The 15,217-nt window shown below is 49.6% G+C and overlaps 1 protein-coding gene across 1 annotated transcript; it reads right to left on the bottom strand.

The window, feature by feature from the left end:
* Positions 1 to 5,781: 5,781 nt before the first annotated feature.
* snphb (syntaphilin b) lies at positions 5,782 to 14,124 on the bottom strand (the record flags this gene model as incomplete). Its single annotated transcript, XM_083674723.1, has 6 exons — positions 5,782 to 6,204; positions 6,814 to 7,999; positions 8,948 to 9,097; positions 9,327 to 9,434; positions 10,379 to 10,495; positions 14,078 to 14,124. 6 exons carry the CDS (start codon positions 14,122 to 14,124, stop codon positions 5,782 to 5,784), a joined length of 2,031 nt encoding a protein of 676 aa, XP_083530849.1.
* Between the last annotated feature and the right edge of the window lie 1,093 nt (positions 14,125 to 15,217).

Below are 15,217 nucleotides of genomic sequence, written 5' to 3'. Positions count from 1 at the left end.
CTGATCTAACATGATCGGATAGGTGAAAGCATGTGCTCCACTACACAGCTGCCTCCTATCCAGTCACATCAGATCAGTGATGTCTCTGAGAGGGGAAGAAGGACGGATGTCATTTGAAGGTACTAAAAAGAGGCCTCTCTCACACACACACACACACACACACACACACACACACACACACACACACACACACACACACACACACACACACACACACTGAGACTCATGCTGCCTCCTGCAGTTGCCTCTGGACGTGTTGGCGGCGCTCCTCGTCGATTGGGTAGAAGTAGAAGAGCAGCATTCCTGTGAGGAGCAGGGCGATGGGCACGGGGGCGAACAGGGCCCTCTGCCCCAGCAGCCATGCGATAGGGCATGCCCCCCACTGCGTAGCAGACCTTCCTGGACAGGAGGATACCGGTAGGCTACCTGCTGTTAGAATGTTTTATTTGTGGGCTTGCTTCAGCAAGTCCAACTATTGTTATTGCTCATACACATTCATATTATTATTCCAATTCTTTAGATTTTTCGGTATGCTACTCCTCCTACAACTTTAAAGATATTCACACCAATACAACTTTAAAATGTGCAGAGAGGTCTAACTTAAGTTGCTTACAATTATATGTTTCAAACTCATTATACTTTTTAAACTATTCAGCTTTTTGTAACTCAAAAACTCCTATCTTTTAACATGGTGGAATGTTGATTTTGGCCAACATTCTGAGAGCCCCATTGTTACTGCAACTGCCCAGAAAATCTTCATCAACCCTGCTAAAAAGCTTTCTGATACCCATTAAATGTTTTAAACCTCCCACTGCCAAACCCCGGACCGGACCCTGACGACCCCTTTGGATTATCCTTCTTTCCCTTACCCCTCTCTCCCTATCATTATCATCATCATTAAATACGCCTTCGGGCTGTTCTACTCTCTCTGTGTGTGCCGTCATTCTGGTTCTTCAGACGTTCACGGGTAACAATTCACTTACTTAGACAAATGTACTTATTGTACATCGCTTTGGATAAAAGCATCTGCTAAATGACCAAAATGTAAGTGTAAAGTGTATCAGAGACAGAAACAGACACAGAGAGGAGACACATGTCATAGTTATCCCATGCGGTTTATTATCATAGGGCCTTTTGGTTCTCCTTTATACAGTATGGTGTGGAGGGTGGGGGATGGGTCTGATGTCAATACTGTACACACTAATATTGCCATTAAAATAGTTCATTTACATCATTGGACATAATCCATATCTATCTATCTGTAGCTATATCTGATGGCTGGTTGATCCTTACACAAGGCATTTAAGAGGGAGAGAATGTCCTTCATGAATAATATAAGGGTATTACAGGACATGTCTTTGATATAGATCCCATTACATGTCAGACAACTCATCTGACTGTAACACAAATGAAAAGCAGAAAGTAAGATACACATTCAACAACTCTGACACAACAGGACACGTTCAACAGTTTCCCCTCAGATATTCAGCAGTGTGTGTGTTTGGAGGGGCAGCAGGTGTACAGAGATCTTAAACACTTTTAATTTCCTCCCTCAGCCAGCAGGACATGTCAGAGAGTAACTTGCACACGGACACGCACAGACACAGACACCACACACGCACACGCACACGGACACGCACACGCACAGACACACACCCACTGCTCTTTGCCCTTCAATGTCACAACATATCAACATGATGTACAAAAGCGTTCTGAGCACTACATCGTAATGACCCAACCATCTACTCTGTACTCATGTAATGTAATTGATTGATCCAAAGCCCTGCTCCAATCTATCAATGAATCAATCGATCATGCTGATTGATTTGTGCGACACTAAGCCTTTGTCTGGAGACTGGAACGCTAGCGAGAGAGGATGGCCCTGGAGCCAGGGGAGGCTGGGGGAGGTAGAAATCGGAGGACATGTTTGATACCATTCCTCATTCCACTCCATGCATTACAATAAGCCTGTCCGATTTCTACCTCTACCAGACCCCCCTTGACAGCACATTACCCAATCACATTAGGCCCTAGACCAGCGGGGGTAGTTTGTGTGTGTGTGTGTGTGTGTGTGTGTGTGTGTGTGTGTGTGTGTGAGTGTGTGTGTGTCAGTAGAGACCATAAAGCTTGTTAAAAAGCCATGCTGGCAACACCAGAACATTACACATCAAATCGGACCTTTAAAACTCAGAAACACTACAGAAGCGCCGAGCCGTAACAAGCAATTAGAGGCCTATGCTTATCACAGGGACATGACCTGTTTAGCCTGGGTAATTCACTTACAACACACGCACACGTGCAAGCACGCACGCACACACACACACACACACACACACACAAACACACTTCTGCTGAGCTGTGGTTGGGTATAGAGGGAAATAAATAAGCCTGAAGTGTGTGTGTGTGTGTGTGTGTGTGTGTGTGTGTGCGGGGGACTATGCATAAAAAGTGGTGTAATTTCAGAATGGTGAAACCAATATGTAAACAAATACAATCAAATAAAAGCTGAGAATCTCTACTTTAATATCGTAATCATTGTTTCCAAACTTTTAGATGAAAGAAGAAAAAATGCTTCACTGTCCCATTACTTACGCTGGGCACTGTGTATGGCTTTTCATCAAACATGGAATTAACATACCTCCTGGGTCCCTACAACCAATCAGAGGTCTCTAACAGGAGAGGTGAGAGGTCAATCATGACTCTAGTGGACACCTGTACATGTAGGGGGGTGGGGCTGGGAAGCTCCTATACTCTTAGAAAAAAGGGTTCTAAAAGAGTTCTTCATTTGTCTCCATAGAGGGACCCTTTAAAGAACCGTTTTGGGTTCAATGTAGAACCCTTTTGGGTTAGATGTAGACCCGTTTTGGGTTCAACAGAATCCTTTTCACAGAAGGTTCTAAATGGAACCCAAAAGGGTTCAACATCGAACCTAAAAGGGGACAAATGAAGAATCCTTTTAGAACCCTTTTTTCGAAGAGTGTAGAGGGGAGGGGGGGAGGGGATTGTCAAGCTACAGAAAGAGGTCTGCTCTCCAACAGCGTCTTTAGAACACCCTCACCGCTCAGTCAATCAGATCTCAGAACCCCTGGAGTGGTGTTGATCAACTCAGGAGCCTCATCAACATGATCTACAGATCTGATGGTTTGTGTCACGTGACTGTTCTCATCATACAGGACACACTGTAGTAGCCTGACTGTTCTAAAGACGGGCTGGGATGCAGACGTTCACACTTCAGACGTTCACACTTAGAGCAGCAACAACAACAATAACAACAACAATAACAACAACAACAACAACAACAACAACAATAATAGCAACATAAACGCACAACCAGCGCACGTTCTACAGAGCAGCAAAACATTAAGACAAATCAAAGGTAGCCTATTGGTTAAAAACACTAAGGTCAGGTTTTGTGGACACAGATTAAGCCTAGTCCTATCATCTTGTTTACACCTGTCCTATCCTTATCACTTCAGATCTACTACAGTATCTAGGCTACGGGGTGTCTCTGTACAGGGTCCACATTGTTCTAACAAATAGGTTTAATCATTGTCCTGGTATCAGATTTAATCTGTGTCCTGGAAGCTGTCTCTCTATGTAGAGGAGAAGAAAAGAAAGGAAGAAAAGAGGAGAAGAAAGACAGAATGAATGAAAGGTAACGGTTTATCAACCAGTGTTGAGAGGAGGATGAGGGACCTGTACGATGTAGGCACCACCTGATCTAATCTCTATAGGCTGCTTTAATGGACACAGATTAAACACAATCCTGGTCAAAATGATACTTTCAATGAAGAATCTCCATTTAAAGATGCTTTACAGTTTAGGTGTAAATTTAATCTGTGTCTGGGAAGTACACTTGGCTTAATCTGTGTCCGGAAAACCGTCCCTTTACATATACAGTTCTGACGGTGAGGTTACAGTGTAGCTACGCTCTAAACTCCACCATAATATACCATAATACAGTAATACAGTAATATCATCTTTAAATTATATTACAGCACACACACACACACACACACACACACACACACACACACACACACAAATAAAGAATCCTCAAACATAATTGCGGACCCATTGGAGACACACATTCTTGACTTCAAGTATTTGCTTAACTTTATAAAGTGAATACTAGTGCAAAACAATGTCAATAAATATTCAAAGAAAATCACAAGGTGTCAGGTTTCTTCTCTGAAGAACTCAAACATATTTCAACTCAACGGTGCTGGTTGCATCACCATCTTTACAACATCAGTTATCAATCAATCAATCAATCAATCAATCAATTAGCCCGTGTTTGGCTCACGAACAACTAGAAGAGAATAAATATCTAGTGTGAGTTTCCTGAAGCTTCGTAACTAAGGCGTAACTAAGGCATAACTAAGGTTTTGCTTTATCAGTTTTTTGAAATCCAGGCCCACTCCTCTCATTGACCAGCAAAGTTCTTCATTTAATTTTATTCTTTAATGCACAGAAGATTGACTGGCAAGCATTGATTCTACATTTGTCACTATATTGCGGCATTGCGGTTAGGTTGTTGGGAGAAATGAAGTACTACTTAAGCTACGAAGCCTTAGGGCAACCGGCCCCAGAACAATTACAACAGAGTCTGTTCACACAGTCTGGCGATTAGTAACCTGTCAACGGTTTCAAATCAACCCCAAAATAAGACACTCAAATTCGACTCAAATTCAACCATGATTTGATTTGATAATACTCACAATGCTAGAACCTGATAATAACAACAACAATCTTTCGCATCGCCATGATTTCCCTCACACAATATTCAAAACAAAGTTCATCACCCCTTTTTTTTCTTCCCTTATTGATTTAGTTTTGAAAGAAAAACAAACATAGAAGATAACATCCACTTCTGACATCCAGGACATGTACAGTAGAAATGCTTCCTTGTTGAGGTGGGTTCAGTTCACAGATGTTCCACTAACTCTTACACGATGAACATGGATTTACTGCTAGAGGGACGGTTACTCTACGACACCAGTGACAGGAAGCAGAGAGAGAGAGAGTGCTAGGTCTCACTAGGTGAAGGTACAGAAGCAGTAGCTAGTGCTAGATCCCACCAGGTGAAGGTACAGAAGCAGAGATATACAGCAGTAGCAGGAGCAGTAGCAGGAGGAGTAGCAGTAGCAGTAGGAGCTTGCCCCTGGTCGGAGTACAGAAGGATCTCATCACATGTTCCGCTGCACGTCTATGGCCACGATCGCCCTGCAGACATCCAGCTGCTCTGGCTACACATGGTTGGTTACACAATGACACAACACCAAACACACACACACACACACACACACACACACACACACACACACACACACACACACACACACACACACCTTTTTCAGTCTCTATGCACGCAGGAGTCAAACACACTCAAGTCATTCAGTGTCAATTCACCCCTCTCCTCTCCTCTCCTCTCCTCTCCTCTCCTCTCCTCTCCTGCCAGATGAACACACCCTGCAGTTCCCTGGTCAGTCCAGCAGTGGAGGTGGTAGTCTGGTCGAGGCCCCGCAGGAGTCAGGAGGAGGAGAGGCTGGTATGGTTACCCATGGCTGTCTGGTCTAAACGTCAGAGATTCACAACCCCTCTCCCTCGGGTCAACAACCATCATAAAACACCAGCGAAGAAGAAGAGGATCCCCCTCTTCTACTTCCTGTTTCTTGCTTCCTGTCCCCAGTTCAACCCTGGGGACCAGAGAGAGGGGCACGGTAATGAGAAGCTACAAGGCCTTGGAGGTTGGTGGGGGGTGGGGGGGTTAATCTCATCTCATATTTCCGTGCCCTCCCCCATTCCCCCCATTCCCCCCCCGGCCCCTCCTCCGGCGGGGTAGTGCCTCATCCCACCGCTGCGACGCAGGGAATGCAGCGCCACAGTGCAGCAGCCGCGCAGCAGGGAGCCCAGGTGGTACATGGGCCGTCCATCCTGCCTCGGCCCCCGGCACAGCCACGCCACCGTGGGGACCACCGGCACCGCCACCGCCAGCAGGTCCACCAGGAAGTGGCGGCTCCAGTAGCTCTTCACGGGGGGGCCGGACACTGACCCCCCCGAGGAGGTTGACGACCCCCCCTCTGCTGCTTCTACTGCGCCACCTGCAGCCCCCTCAGCCGTGTCATCTTCATCTTCATCATCATCATCATCGTCGTCGCCGCTGTTGTTGACCGTGACCCCGGTGACCCCAACTAGCTGCTCCTGGTGTAAAGAGCTCCTGGGCTGAGAGGTGTGAGGCTGCTCCCTCTCTGTTGCCTCCCCCAGACTCCCCCTCCCTCCCCCTCCCTCCCCCATCTCTGCTGCCTCCCCCTGCCTCCCTCTCTCTCTCTCCCTCCCTAGCTCCATCTCCCCCAGACTCCCTTTCCCTAGCCCTACCTCCCCCACCTTGCTCTGTCTCCCTGAATCTACCTCCCCCGCTGGCCCCTGAGGACTCCCTAGCTCTACCTCCCCCATTGACTCACACAAACCTCCCACATCCAAACCTCCCACATCCAAACCTCCCTCATCCAATTGCTCAGTCTCTTCCTGACTCCTTACATTAACCTCCCCCATCTCCCCCATCTCCGACTCCCCCCGCCCCATCTCTCCCTGCCCCCCCTCCCCACTATACCCCTCTGTCTCTACCTCTCCCTGATTGTCTAAAGCTACCAACCCTGTCTCTGTCACCTCTCTCTGCTTACATGCCTCTTCTACCTCTTCTACCTCCACTGCCTCCCCCATCTCCTCCCCCACCCCCCCAATCTTCTCCCCCATCTCCTCCCCTCCCTCCCCCACAGAGAGAGGTATCTCCATCGTACCGGACACACAGACGGGGCACGGTAGGGGAGGGGCCAGGGCGTTGGAAGGTGTGGCCTCAGCAGCGGCGGTGAGTGTGGCCGTCGTGGTAGTAACGGAGACGGTGGTGAGGTCATCCAGCTCCTCCCCCTCCTCGTCAGAGAGCCAGGTAGAGGTGGGGCTGCAGGCCTGCGAGCGGAAGGTGCGCTGCTCGGCGATGGTGTCCAGGTCCGAGGCGTAGGGGGCTCCGGCGGCCACCGGGCAGCTCTCTGTCTGGATGGACTGCTCCCTCAGGTGGTGCAGGTATAGGTGGTGGTGGGACAGGCAGGGGTGGCTCACGCTGCCCCCCACCCCCAGGGCACAGCGCAGGGGCAGGGGAACAACCCGGGGCTCGCCACCGCCGCTGGAGCTGGAGCAGAGCTGGCTGCAGGCGGAGGAGGAGAGTGGGAGGGGCGGGAGGTGGGGATGGTGGGGGAGATGGGCGTAGGAGCTGAGCAGCGAGGCGGTCTCTTCAGACAGGAAGGCGGCCTCGAGGAGCAGGTCGGCCCGGCTGGTGGTGCCACTGTCCCCCCCACAGCACACGAACCCACTGTCCTGGGTGCCCTCCCCGGACAGGCAGAGATGTTCCAGCCCGTTCAACCCCCCTCCAGAGAAGCCGAGGGGGTCCGGTCCATTCCCGTTCCTATCGGCCAACACCGGGTCACTCAGCTTGGTGTAGGTGGAGCTACGGGTCAGGGAGCGGGCCGGGGAGCTGTCACATGACCTACACAGACCTCCTAATCCACCCCCCCCCGCTGGACTCGACCCAGGCCATGACCCCCCCGCTCCTACTCTCCCCCATCCTCCCCCCTCCTCCCTGCCGCCTCCCCTAGCCCTAGCCCCTCCTCCTCCCCCTGCTCCAGCTCCAGCACCAGCTCCAGCAGCCCCAACACCAACCCCAGCCCCAGCTCCATTCTGGGCCTGCTCTAAGCTGACCAGCAGGTTCTTCAGTTTGTGGTTCTGGGCGTTGATATCGTGGAAGTACTGCTGCACTCTGATTCCTGCCTGGCCAGGAAGTTCCTCCAGGTTGGTGCGGACCACCTCCACAGCCTCCTTCAGCTGCTGGATCTCCCTCCGCGCCTCCTTCAGGGCCAGCTGAGCTTCCACGCGGTGACATTCCTCCTCCACCCAGTCTTCCTGCATACGGGACAGCTGGCCACGCAGCTCGTCTATCTCAGAGTCCCTGGGGGGTGGGGGGCGGGGGGGGGGGGGGGGGCGGGGGGTGGGGCGGGGGCGAGAAGGAGAGGAGAGCAGAGGACAGGAGGAGAGGAGAGGAGAGGAGAGGAGAGGAGGATAAAAAGGAAGACAGAAGCAGTCTGTACATATTCAGTTTAAATATCAAACTCTTCAAGCTAAGACTCGAGGCATGTGTGTTCATTTATTCTCAAAATCATAAAAGCCATTTTGATAAATCAACATAACAACAAGATCAGAGAATGAGGAGGGCTGTTTGAGGGGAATGTGGAGGCCGTTCATGATCCAATTTATATGCAAATGACCTCTGATTCCAACATCAAAAGCATTGTCATTATAATAAAAAAAACACAAAATGATGATTTGAAAATATAATCTACAGAATATTCATTTGTTCAGAAGGAGTGGGGATACTTCGGAGACCAGACGGAGTGGGGATACTTCTGTCAAAGGTGTGCGCCTTTCCCCAGGGCTAAATGAACACACATCCATCTGCTTTAAAGCCCCACTCTATAATTTCTGAAAATATTGCTGACAGTGGCTTCAACTCAGCTCTGAATGGATAGTCTTCAACCCGGCGCTTCATCTGAATGGATAGTCTTCAATCCAGCTCTTCATTTGAATGTACAGCCTTCACAGTCGTATGTGTATCCTGTGTTTCTTTCAATAACGTATGTCTCCTGTGTCGAATGTGATCTAAATCATTTATACAATATATGCAGCTACCAACCCATGCAAAAAGATTACTCCTGTAATAGAAATAAAGTCATTTGAAATTCCTGTGTGTGGCTCTGCCTAAAGGCAGGGGCTAGGGTCTAGAGGCTAGGACCTAGGAGCTAGGAGCTAGGAGCTAGGATCTAGGATCTAGGAGCTAGGATCTAGGATCTAGGATCTAGGAGCTGGGGGCTAGGAGCTAGGATCCAGGAGCTAGTCTCACCTGTCCTGCAGCCTGTCGACGGTCTCCTTGAGGCGGGCCCTCAAGTGTCGTATACACACCTCCTTCTGCTGCAGGGGGGTCAGGTACTGCTCCGGGGGAGGGGGCCGGATCCCATGATTGTCTGTACAGGATGTGTACTTCATATGACGCCTGGAGGGGGGAGGGGGCATGTAATCTTTAGTTCTTTAGTAAGAAATATAAAAATGAATATAGAAATAATGAATATTAATAAACATAGTAATCATGAGAAGAGGATTTTATACATCTCAGTGGTGTCTCAGACATGTGAAGCGGCCATCTTGGGTGTGTCTTAGACATGTGAAGCGGCCATATTGGGTGTGTCTCAGACACGTGAAACGGCCATCTTGGGTGGTCTTACCCTTTAGTGGGGCTGCAGTCGCTGCCTTTACAGGATCCAGAGTTGCTGCTGCTGCTGAGCGAGGTGTTGCCATAGGGATCTCTGCCACTGGGCAGGGCCGGAGTCCGTCTGTCACAGAGTGGGAGGGGCTTTGTTAGTCTATTGCTCATGGCAACCACCCTGAATCCCAGATCTGAGATGATTGGATAGATGTTAGCAATATGAAAGTTAGGTGCGTATGGGTCAGGTGTCTAGGGGTCAGGTGTCTAGGGGTCAGGTGTCTAGGGGTCAGGTGCCTAGAGGTCAGGTGTCTAGGGGTCAGGTGTCTAGGGGTCAGGTGTCTAGGGGTCAGGCGCATAGAGGTCAGGTGTCTAGGGGTCAGGTGTCTAGGGGTCAGGTGTCTAGGGGTCAGGTGCCTAGAGGTCAGGTGTCTAGGGGTCAGGTGTCTAGGGATCAGGTGCCTAGAGGTCAGGTGTCTAGGGGTCAGGTGCCTTGGGGATCAGGTTGATCTGGCATTCAGGGCTAGATCAGTACAGACATCACAAGGCACAAGGCCAGACCCTGTCTCAAACAATAACCTAGAAACTAGAACCTAGAACCAACCACACATGGATAGAACATACCATGCTTACAACGGTGCACACATTCAACACATCAACAGGCCTTCGTAAGCAGGGAGGATGTGTGTGTGTGTGTGTGTGTGCATATGTGTGTGTGTGTGTGAGAGTATGTGTGTGCATGCGTGTATGTACGTGTGTGTGTGTGTGTGTGTAAACTCTGTAACACACACTGAATGACCAGTCGATAAAGGATAGCTCAATGTTGTCATGCGCTCTGCAAAATGACAGCAGCCAAGAAAAGCAAAGGTGAAAACATAGTTAGAAAGTCAAGCCAAGCACACACAGCAGCAGCCAGGCAGGCTCTCTACAACTGAGGAGGTGTTGATCCAAGACAACAGAAGAGGGGGACACCAAATACATGCCTTGGTAACAAAGAGAGAGAAAGAACGACACAATAAAAAGCGAGGGATAGAGGGATGGAGGGATGGAGGGATGGAGGGCGGGTGTTCTGACCGACAGTGGCGCTCCGGTGATTTGGGCTGGGGGAATCCTTTCGTCGGACGCATAGACACCATATAGCCTGTCTCCATGGGAACGTAGTCTAGCTCTATGAACTTGCAGTAGTCAAACCTGACCGGAGACAACAGGAAGTGACAGTCAGGGGCACAGGAAGAGGAAGTGGGTGGTCTGTGAAAGTGGCCTATACAGGCCAGAGACAACAGATTGTTGTCAAGACAACAGATTGTGGTCACTGTCGCTACTTGCTACCTCACAGAAAAGAACGTCTTTGGGTCTTAGAAAAGCGCTATATAAATTTGATGTATTATTATTAGTAGTATTATTATTATTAGTATTATTATTAGTAGTAGTATTATTATATACTACTCCCATCATTCTAAAAGAGATTTCTACCTCCACCAGCCTCCCCTATACCTGACTGTTCCTGCATGAACACAAACAATACAAACAAATAGACTACAAAGACGGACAGAAATGCTGAAAAGTAGATCATGTTTTTTTTATCACTAGTCTACTTAAAATGGTCTCATTATCATTCCCTCTTTGCCTCTAGGAGATTCCCTCACACAGATGTCTGTACAGCATCTTCAGTTATATAATTAGCGTCTAGAAAGATCAAAGACATTATAATGAACTTGCCCTGTCCAGGTCTGCTACAGGCTAACCCAGAACAGCTGAATATGACCTCACTTCTACCTCCACCAGGGGAGGCTGGTGGAGGTAGAAATTGGAGGACGGGCTCATTGTAAAGCACGGCATGGAATGAGGAATGGTATCAAACACGTGTCCTCCGATTTCTACCTCCACCAGCTTTGCCCTGAACATGACCTCATCATGCTGAACATGACCTCATCTAGAACCCTCACCCTCAGACAGGACATCATGTCCAGGACTAATATTGGACAGTCGGGACGACCAGATGAGGATCAATAAGAACCAGACACAGTTCTGTCCTGTCACTTTTCCCTCCCTCCCTATGTGTCCTCACCAGAGGTGGTTTGTCCAGGAGCTTGAGAGCTTAAAATAGCCCTAGGACTGCACGGTTCCCCCGGAGCATACTGTACACTCCTGAGTGCACACTCCTGAGTACAGACCAACAGTCAAATTATGCAACATCACAAACTGCAGTATCTGGGTGAATTCCTACCTCATATAACCTAGGAAACTAACACAAACCCCCTAACTGTAACACAACGAAAACCCCTAACTGTAACACAACCAAACCCCCTAACTGTAACACACAACAACTAAATCATGCTCAGTTGAGAACCACAACATACATCACATTCATGTAATTTTCCAGCTGTATCAGTGAGAGAATGGGGGGGGGAGACAGGCAGAACCAATCAGGTTGACCAGTTCCAGATACAGCTGCTGGGAGCAGGGGGGTGGGGGGTTAGAGGAGTCGGGGGAGGTTGTGGGGGTGGTTGGGAGGGAAAGGGGGGGGGGGGGGCGTCAGGTTATTACAAAGGCCAAGACACAAACAGAAAGAGGGTGAAGCTGAGAAAAGCAGCAGAAGCAAGCCTAGAAAGAAAAGTAACACATTAAAAGAATGTGAGTAAGGATTGGCACATAGTTCAGTCCATCCCATCTCTCTTCCTTTGGACCCAGGTCAGTCAGTGAGGCGGGTCTAGTGGTGCTGAGTGGTATTGCAGAACGTGGGTTTGGGCCGAGCAGTGAGGTGGGTCTAGTGGTGCTGGTACTGATTCTGCAGTACGCGGGTTTGGGCCGAGCAGTGAGGTGGGTCTAGTGGTGCTGGTGCTGCAGAACGTGGGTTTGGGCCGAGCAGTGAGGTGGGTCTAGTGGTGCTGGTGCTGCAGAACGTGGGTTTGGGCCGAGCAGTGGAAGTATAGGATGAGTGGGTATAGATTTGATGTATAGATCCACACTGTGTATACATCCAGTTAGGTTGGTGCGTCGGCAGGTTCACCAGTAAATGCCAGGGATCAGTGGATCTCTGTTGGTGCCCATCTGGCTACACAACTCTACTGAGTCCCAAACCAACCCCCAACCCCTGAGACCCGAGGCCCTAGGGCTAGGAGGGCTAGGGGCTAGGGGTTGATCTAGGACACAGCAGTAGTGTTCAGTCACAGTGCTACCTCTACGGTACATGCTATAGCTAGCTACCGCTACTGGGCATGCTCAGTGGGACAGTAACCAGAAGTGTGTCTCACGCAGGGGGCGCGGGCAGAGGAATGGATATGGCTGCCGTAGTGGGCATGACCACAGGCTTGGCAGCGGGTACCGGCGTGGTGGTGGGCCCAGGCGCCAGAATCTGCTGCAGCCGCCGTTTGGGCTGCAGGGCCTTCAGAGGGTTGAATCTAGAGAGAGAGACGAGAGAGAGGGACGGAGCCGGGGTCAACGACCTGCCAGGCGGCCATCTTGGCTCCTAACTCCAAGAGCCGGCTTGGAAGGGAGCGGCCATCTTGGTTCCGGTTTCTCCAGTGCAGGAGTGTTCATGTTATGTGCCGGAGGTTAGTTACAGCTTCTCTGTACAGCTTCTCTGTACACTTAAACATTAAACCCAACAGTCATAAATATAAAAACTTTTATCAATCCACCTGAAAAAAAAAAAAAGGCATCCTATGTCATGAATGGACAAGAGAAGAGATGCTGAATTCAGATACAGTAATGGAACCCTCTGGTGATGAGGGTGTTTATAAACTACAGTCTTTATAAAGGGTTCCTCCCATAGGGGGACTCTTTGAAGAACCCTTTTGGGTTTGATGTAGAACCTGCTGTGAAAAGGGTCTACGTAGAACCCAAAAGGAGTCTACATCTAACCCAAAAGGGTTCTTAGAGTGTACAGTCTCAGACCTAGGTCAGCAGATACAGATACAGTCTATTCATAGACTCTCTGGCTGATAATCCCCCTTGCCCTCCATAATCACTATTGCTAACAACGCAGTTACATGGTCCAATCTACCGCTGGGAAAAAAGAGGAGAAAGAGTAAGCTTTTAAAATGCTGACGCATGACTGCAGAGAGAGAGGGGGGACGGGGGGAGGGAGAGAGGGGAGGGAGAGAGGGGAGGGAGAGAGAGAAGGGGGGGTAGGGGGGAGAGAGAGAGAGGGAGAGAGAGAGAGGGGGGGAGAGGGAGAGAGAGAGGGAGAGAGACAGGGGGGAGAGAGGGAGAGAGACAGGGGAGAGAGGGAGAGAGACAGGGGAGAGAGGAGGGGAGAGAGAAGCTTTGGCCTGTGAACTGCTTATGAAGGTTAGTACAGCAGCTGATGGGGCTAAAGCTGAGTCTCAGCTCTCCCAGAGGAACAGGAGCCCTGCAGAACACACACACACACACACACACACACACACACACACACACACACACACACACACACACACAAAATCCTCCAGTTGTTTTGCTGGGACAGACGCATTCTTCACCGCTGTCCATTGAAGAAACAACCTGCTGTACTTCAGAAGTAAAGAAGACAGAGGAGAGAGAGAACATGTAAGATGTATGAATGAAGTAGAGGTGGTTCAGATGTGAGTGTGTGTGTGTGTGTGTGTGTGTGTGTGTGTGTGTGTGTATGTATGTGTGTGTGTGTCTGTGTGTCTGTGTGTCTGTGTGTCTGTGTGTGAGTGTGTGAGGGTAATACTTCAGAGAGAGAGAGGGCAAAGGTTGAGGAAGAAGTGGAGAAATGAGAGGGATGAAAATAAGAGCTGATTGGTTAGTGTGTATACAGGGCTGTACCTGCGGCCTGACGCAGACCTCCGATTGGCTGGGGCAGGGGCAGCCATGGGGCCAGACTTCCTCTGTCCTCCTTCTCTTCGCTCTCTCTCTCTCTCTCTCTCTCTCTCTCTCTCTCTGTCTCTCTTTCTCCCCTTCTTTCTCTCTCTGCAGGTTCAGCTCCTCAGTGACAGCCAGCTTGAGAGAAGGAAACAGACAAATGAACAGTCAGTGAAACACACAGACACACAGACACACAGACACACAGACACAGACAGACACACACACACACACACACACACACACACACACACACACACACACACACACACACACACACACACACACACACACACACACACACTGCTGACTGTTTTGGCTAGCGCAAGGCTGTAGATGCTTCAGGATGGTGCTGACACTAGCACAGATCTGGGGTCAGCCAATCACAGGGAGGGAGGGCTCGGGGGAACCAATCACAGGAAGGGAGGGCCTGGGGGAAGCAATCACACTGACGGAGGCTGGGAGGAGTAGCCAATCACCGCTCATCTGCCTGGCAGTGGGAGAGCATTAGTGCGAGAGCAGCATTAGTGCTTCAGCGAATGGTGAATGATACAGTGATGAATCACACGCTACAAGCCAGCCAAGCACCCAACCCCCCCCCGTCCCCCCCCCCCCCGCCCTCAACCACCACCTCTGAGGTGAGCCAAGTCCCACCAGCCACACACACACTCTCCAGCTGTTGTGGTCTTTATAAAAGCCATAGGACATCATAAACAGCGTGACATCATCATTAGCGTTTCATCATGTAGTATCAAAGCTCAGGTTGACATTCATCGAGATGTCGACAGATTGCTCATTATTCTAAATGAGCCTGAATGACGATAGCTCTACAGTTCTCTGATGTCAGTAAGTCACTTACAGTCACAACATCAATTCATCATTACCTCAGAGTCAGAGATGACGGGAGACAAGGGACAGAGAGAGACGGATGGAGGAATTAAAGAATACGAGAGAGAGAGAGAGAGAGAGAGAGAGAGAGATAAGTAGAGAAAGAGAACACACACCGAGGGAGAGGGAGAGGGAGAGCGGGAGAGGGAGAGGGAGAGAGGGGATTAATGCCATCAATAATACAACACATGAGGACTTAGTGATCTCAGAGCTCAG

This window comes from Argentina silus, assembly GCF_951799395.1.
Source record: "Argentina silus genome assembly, chromosome: 8".
Taxonomy (NCBI): Eukaryota; Metazoa; Chordata; class Actinopteri; order Argentiniformes; family Argentinidae; genus Argentina; species Argentina silus.
Note: the sequence above shows the minus strand (reverse complement) of the source record. Positions and strands in the feature narration are given on the sequence as shown.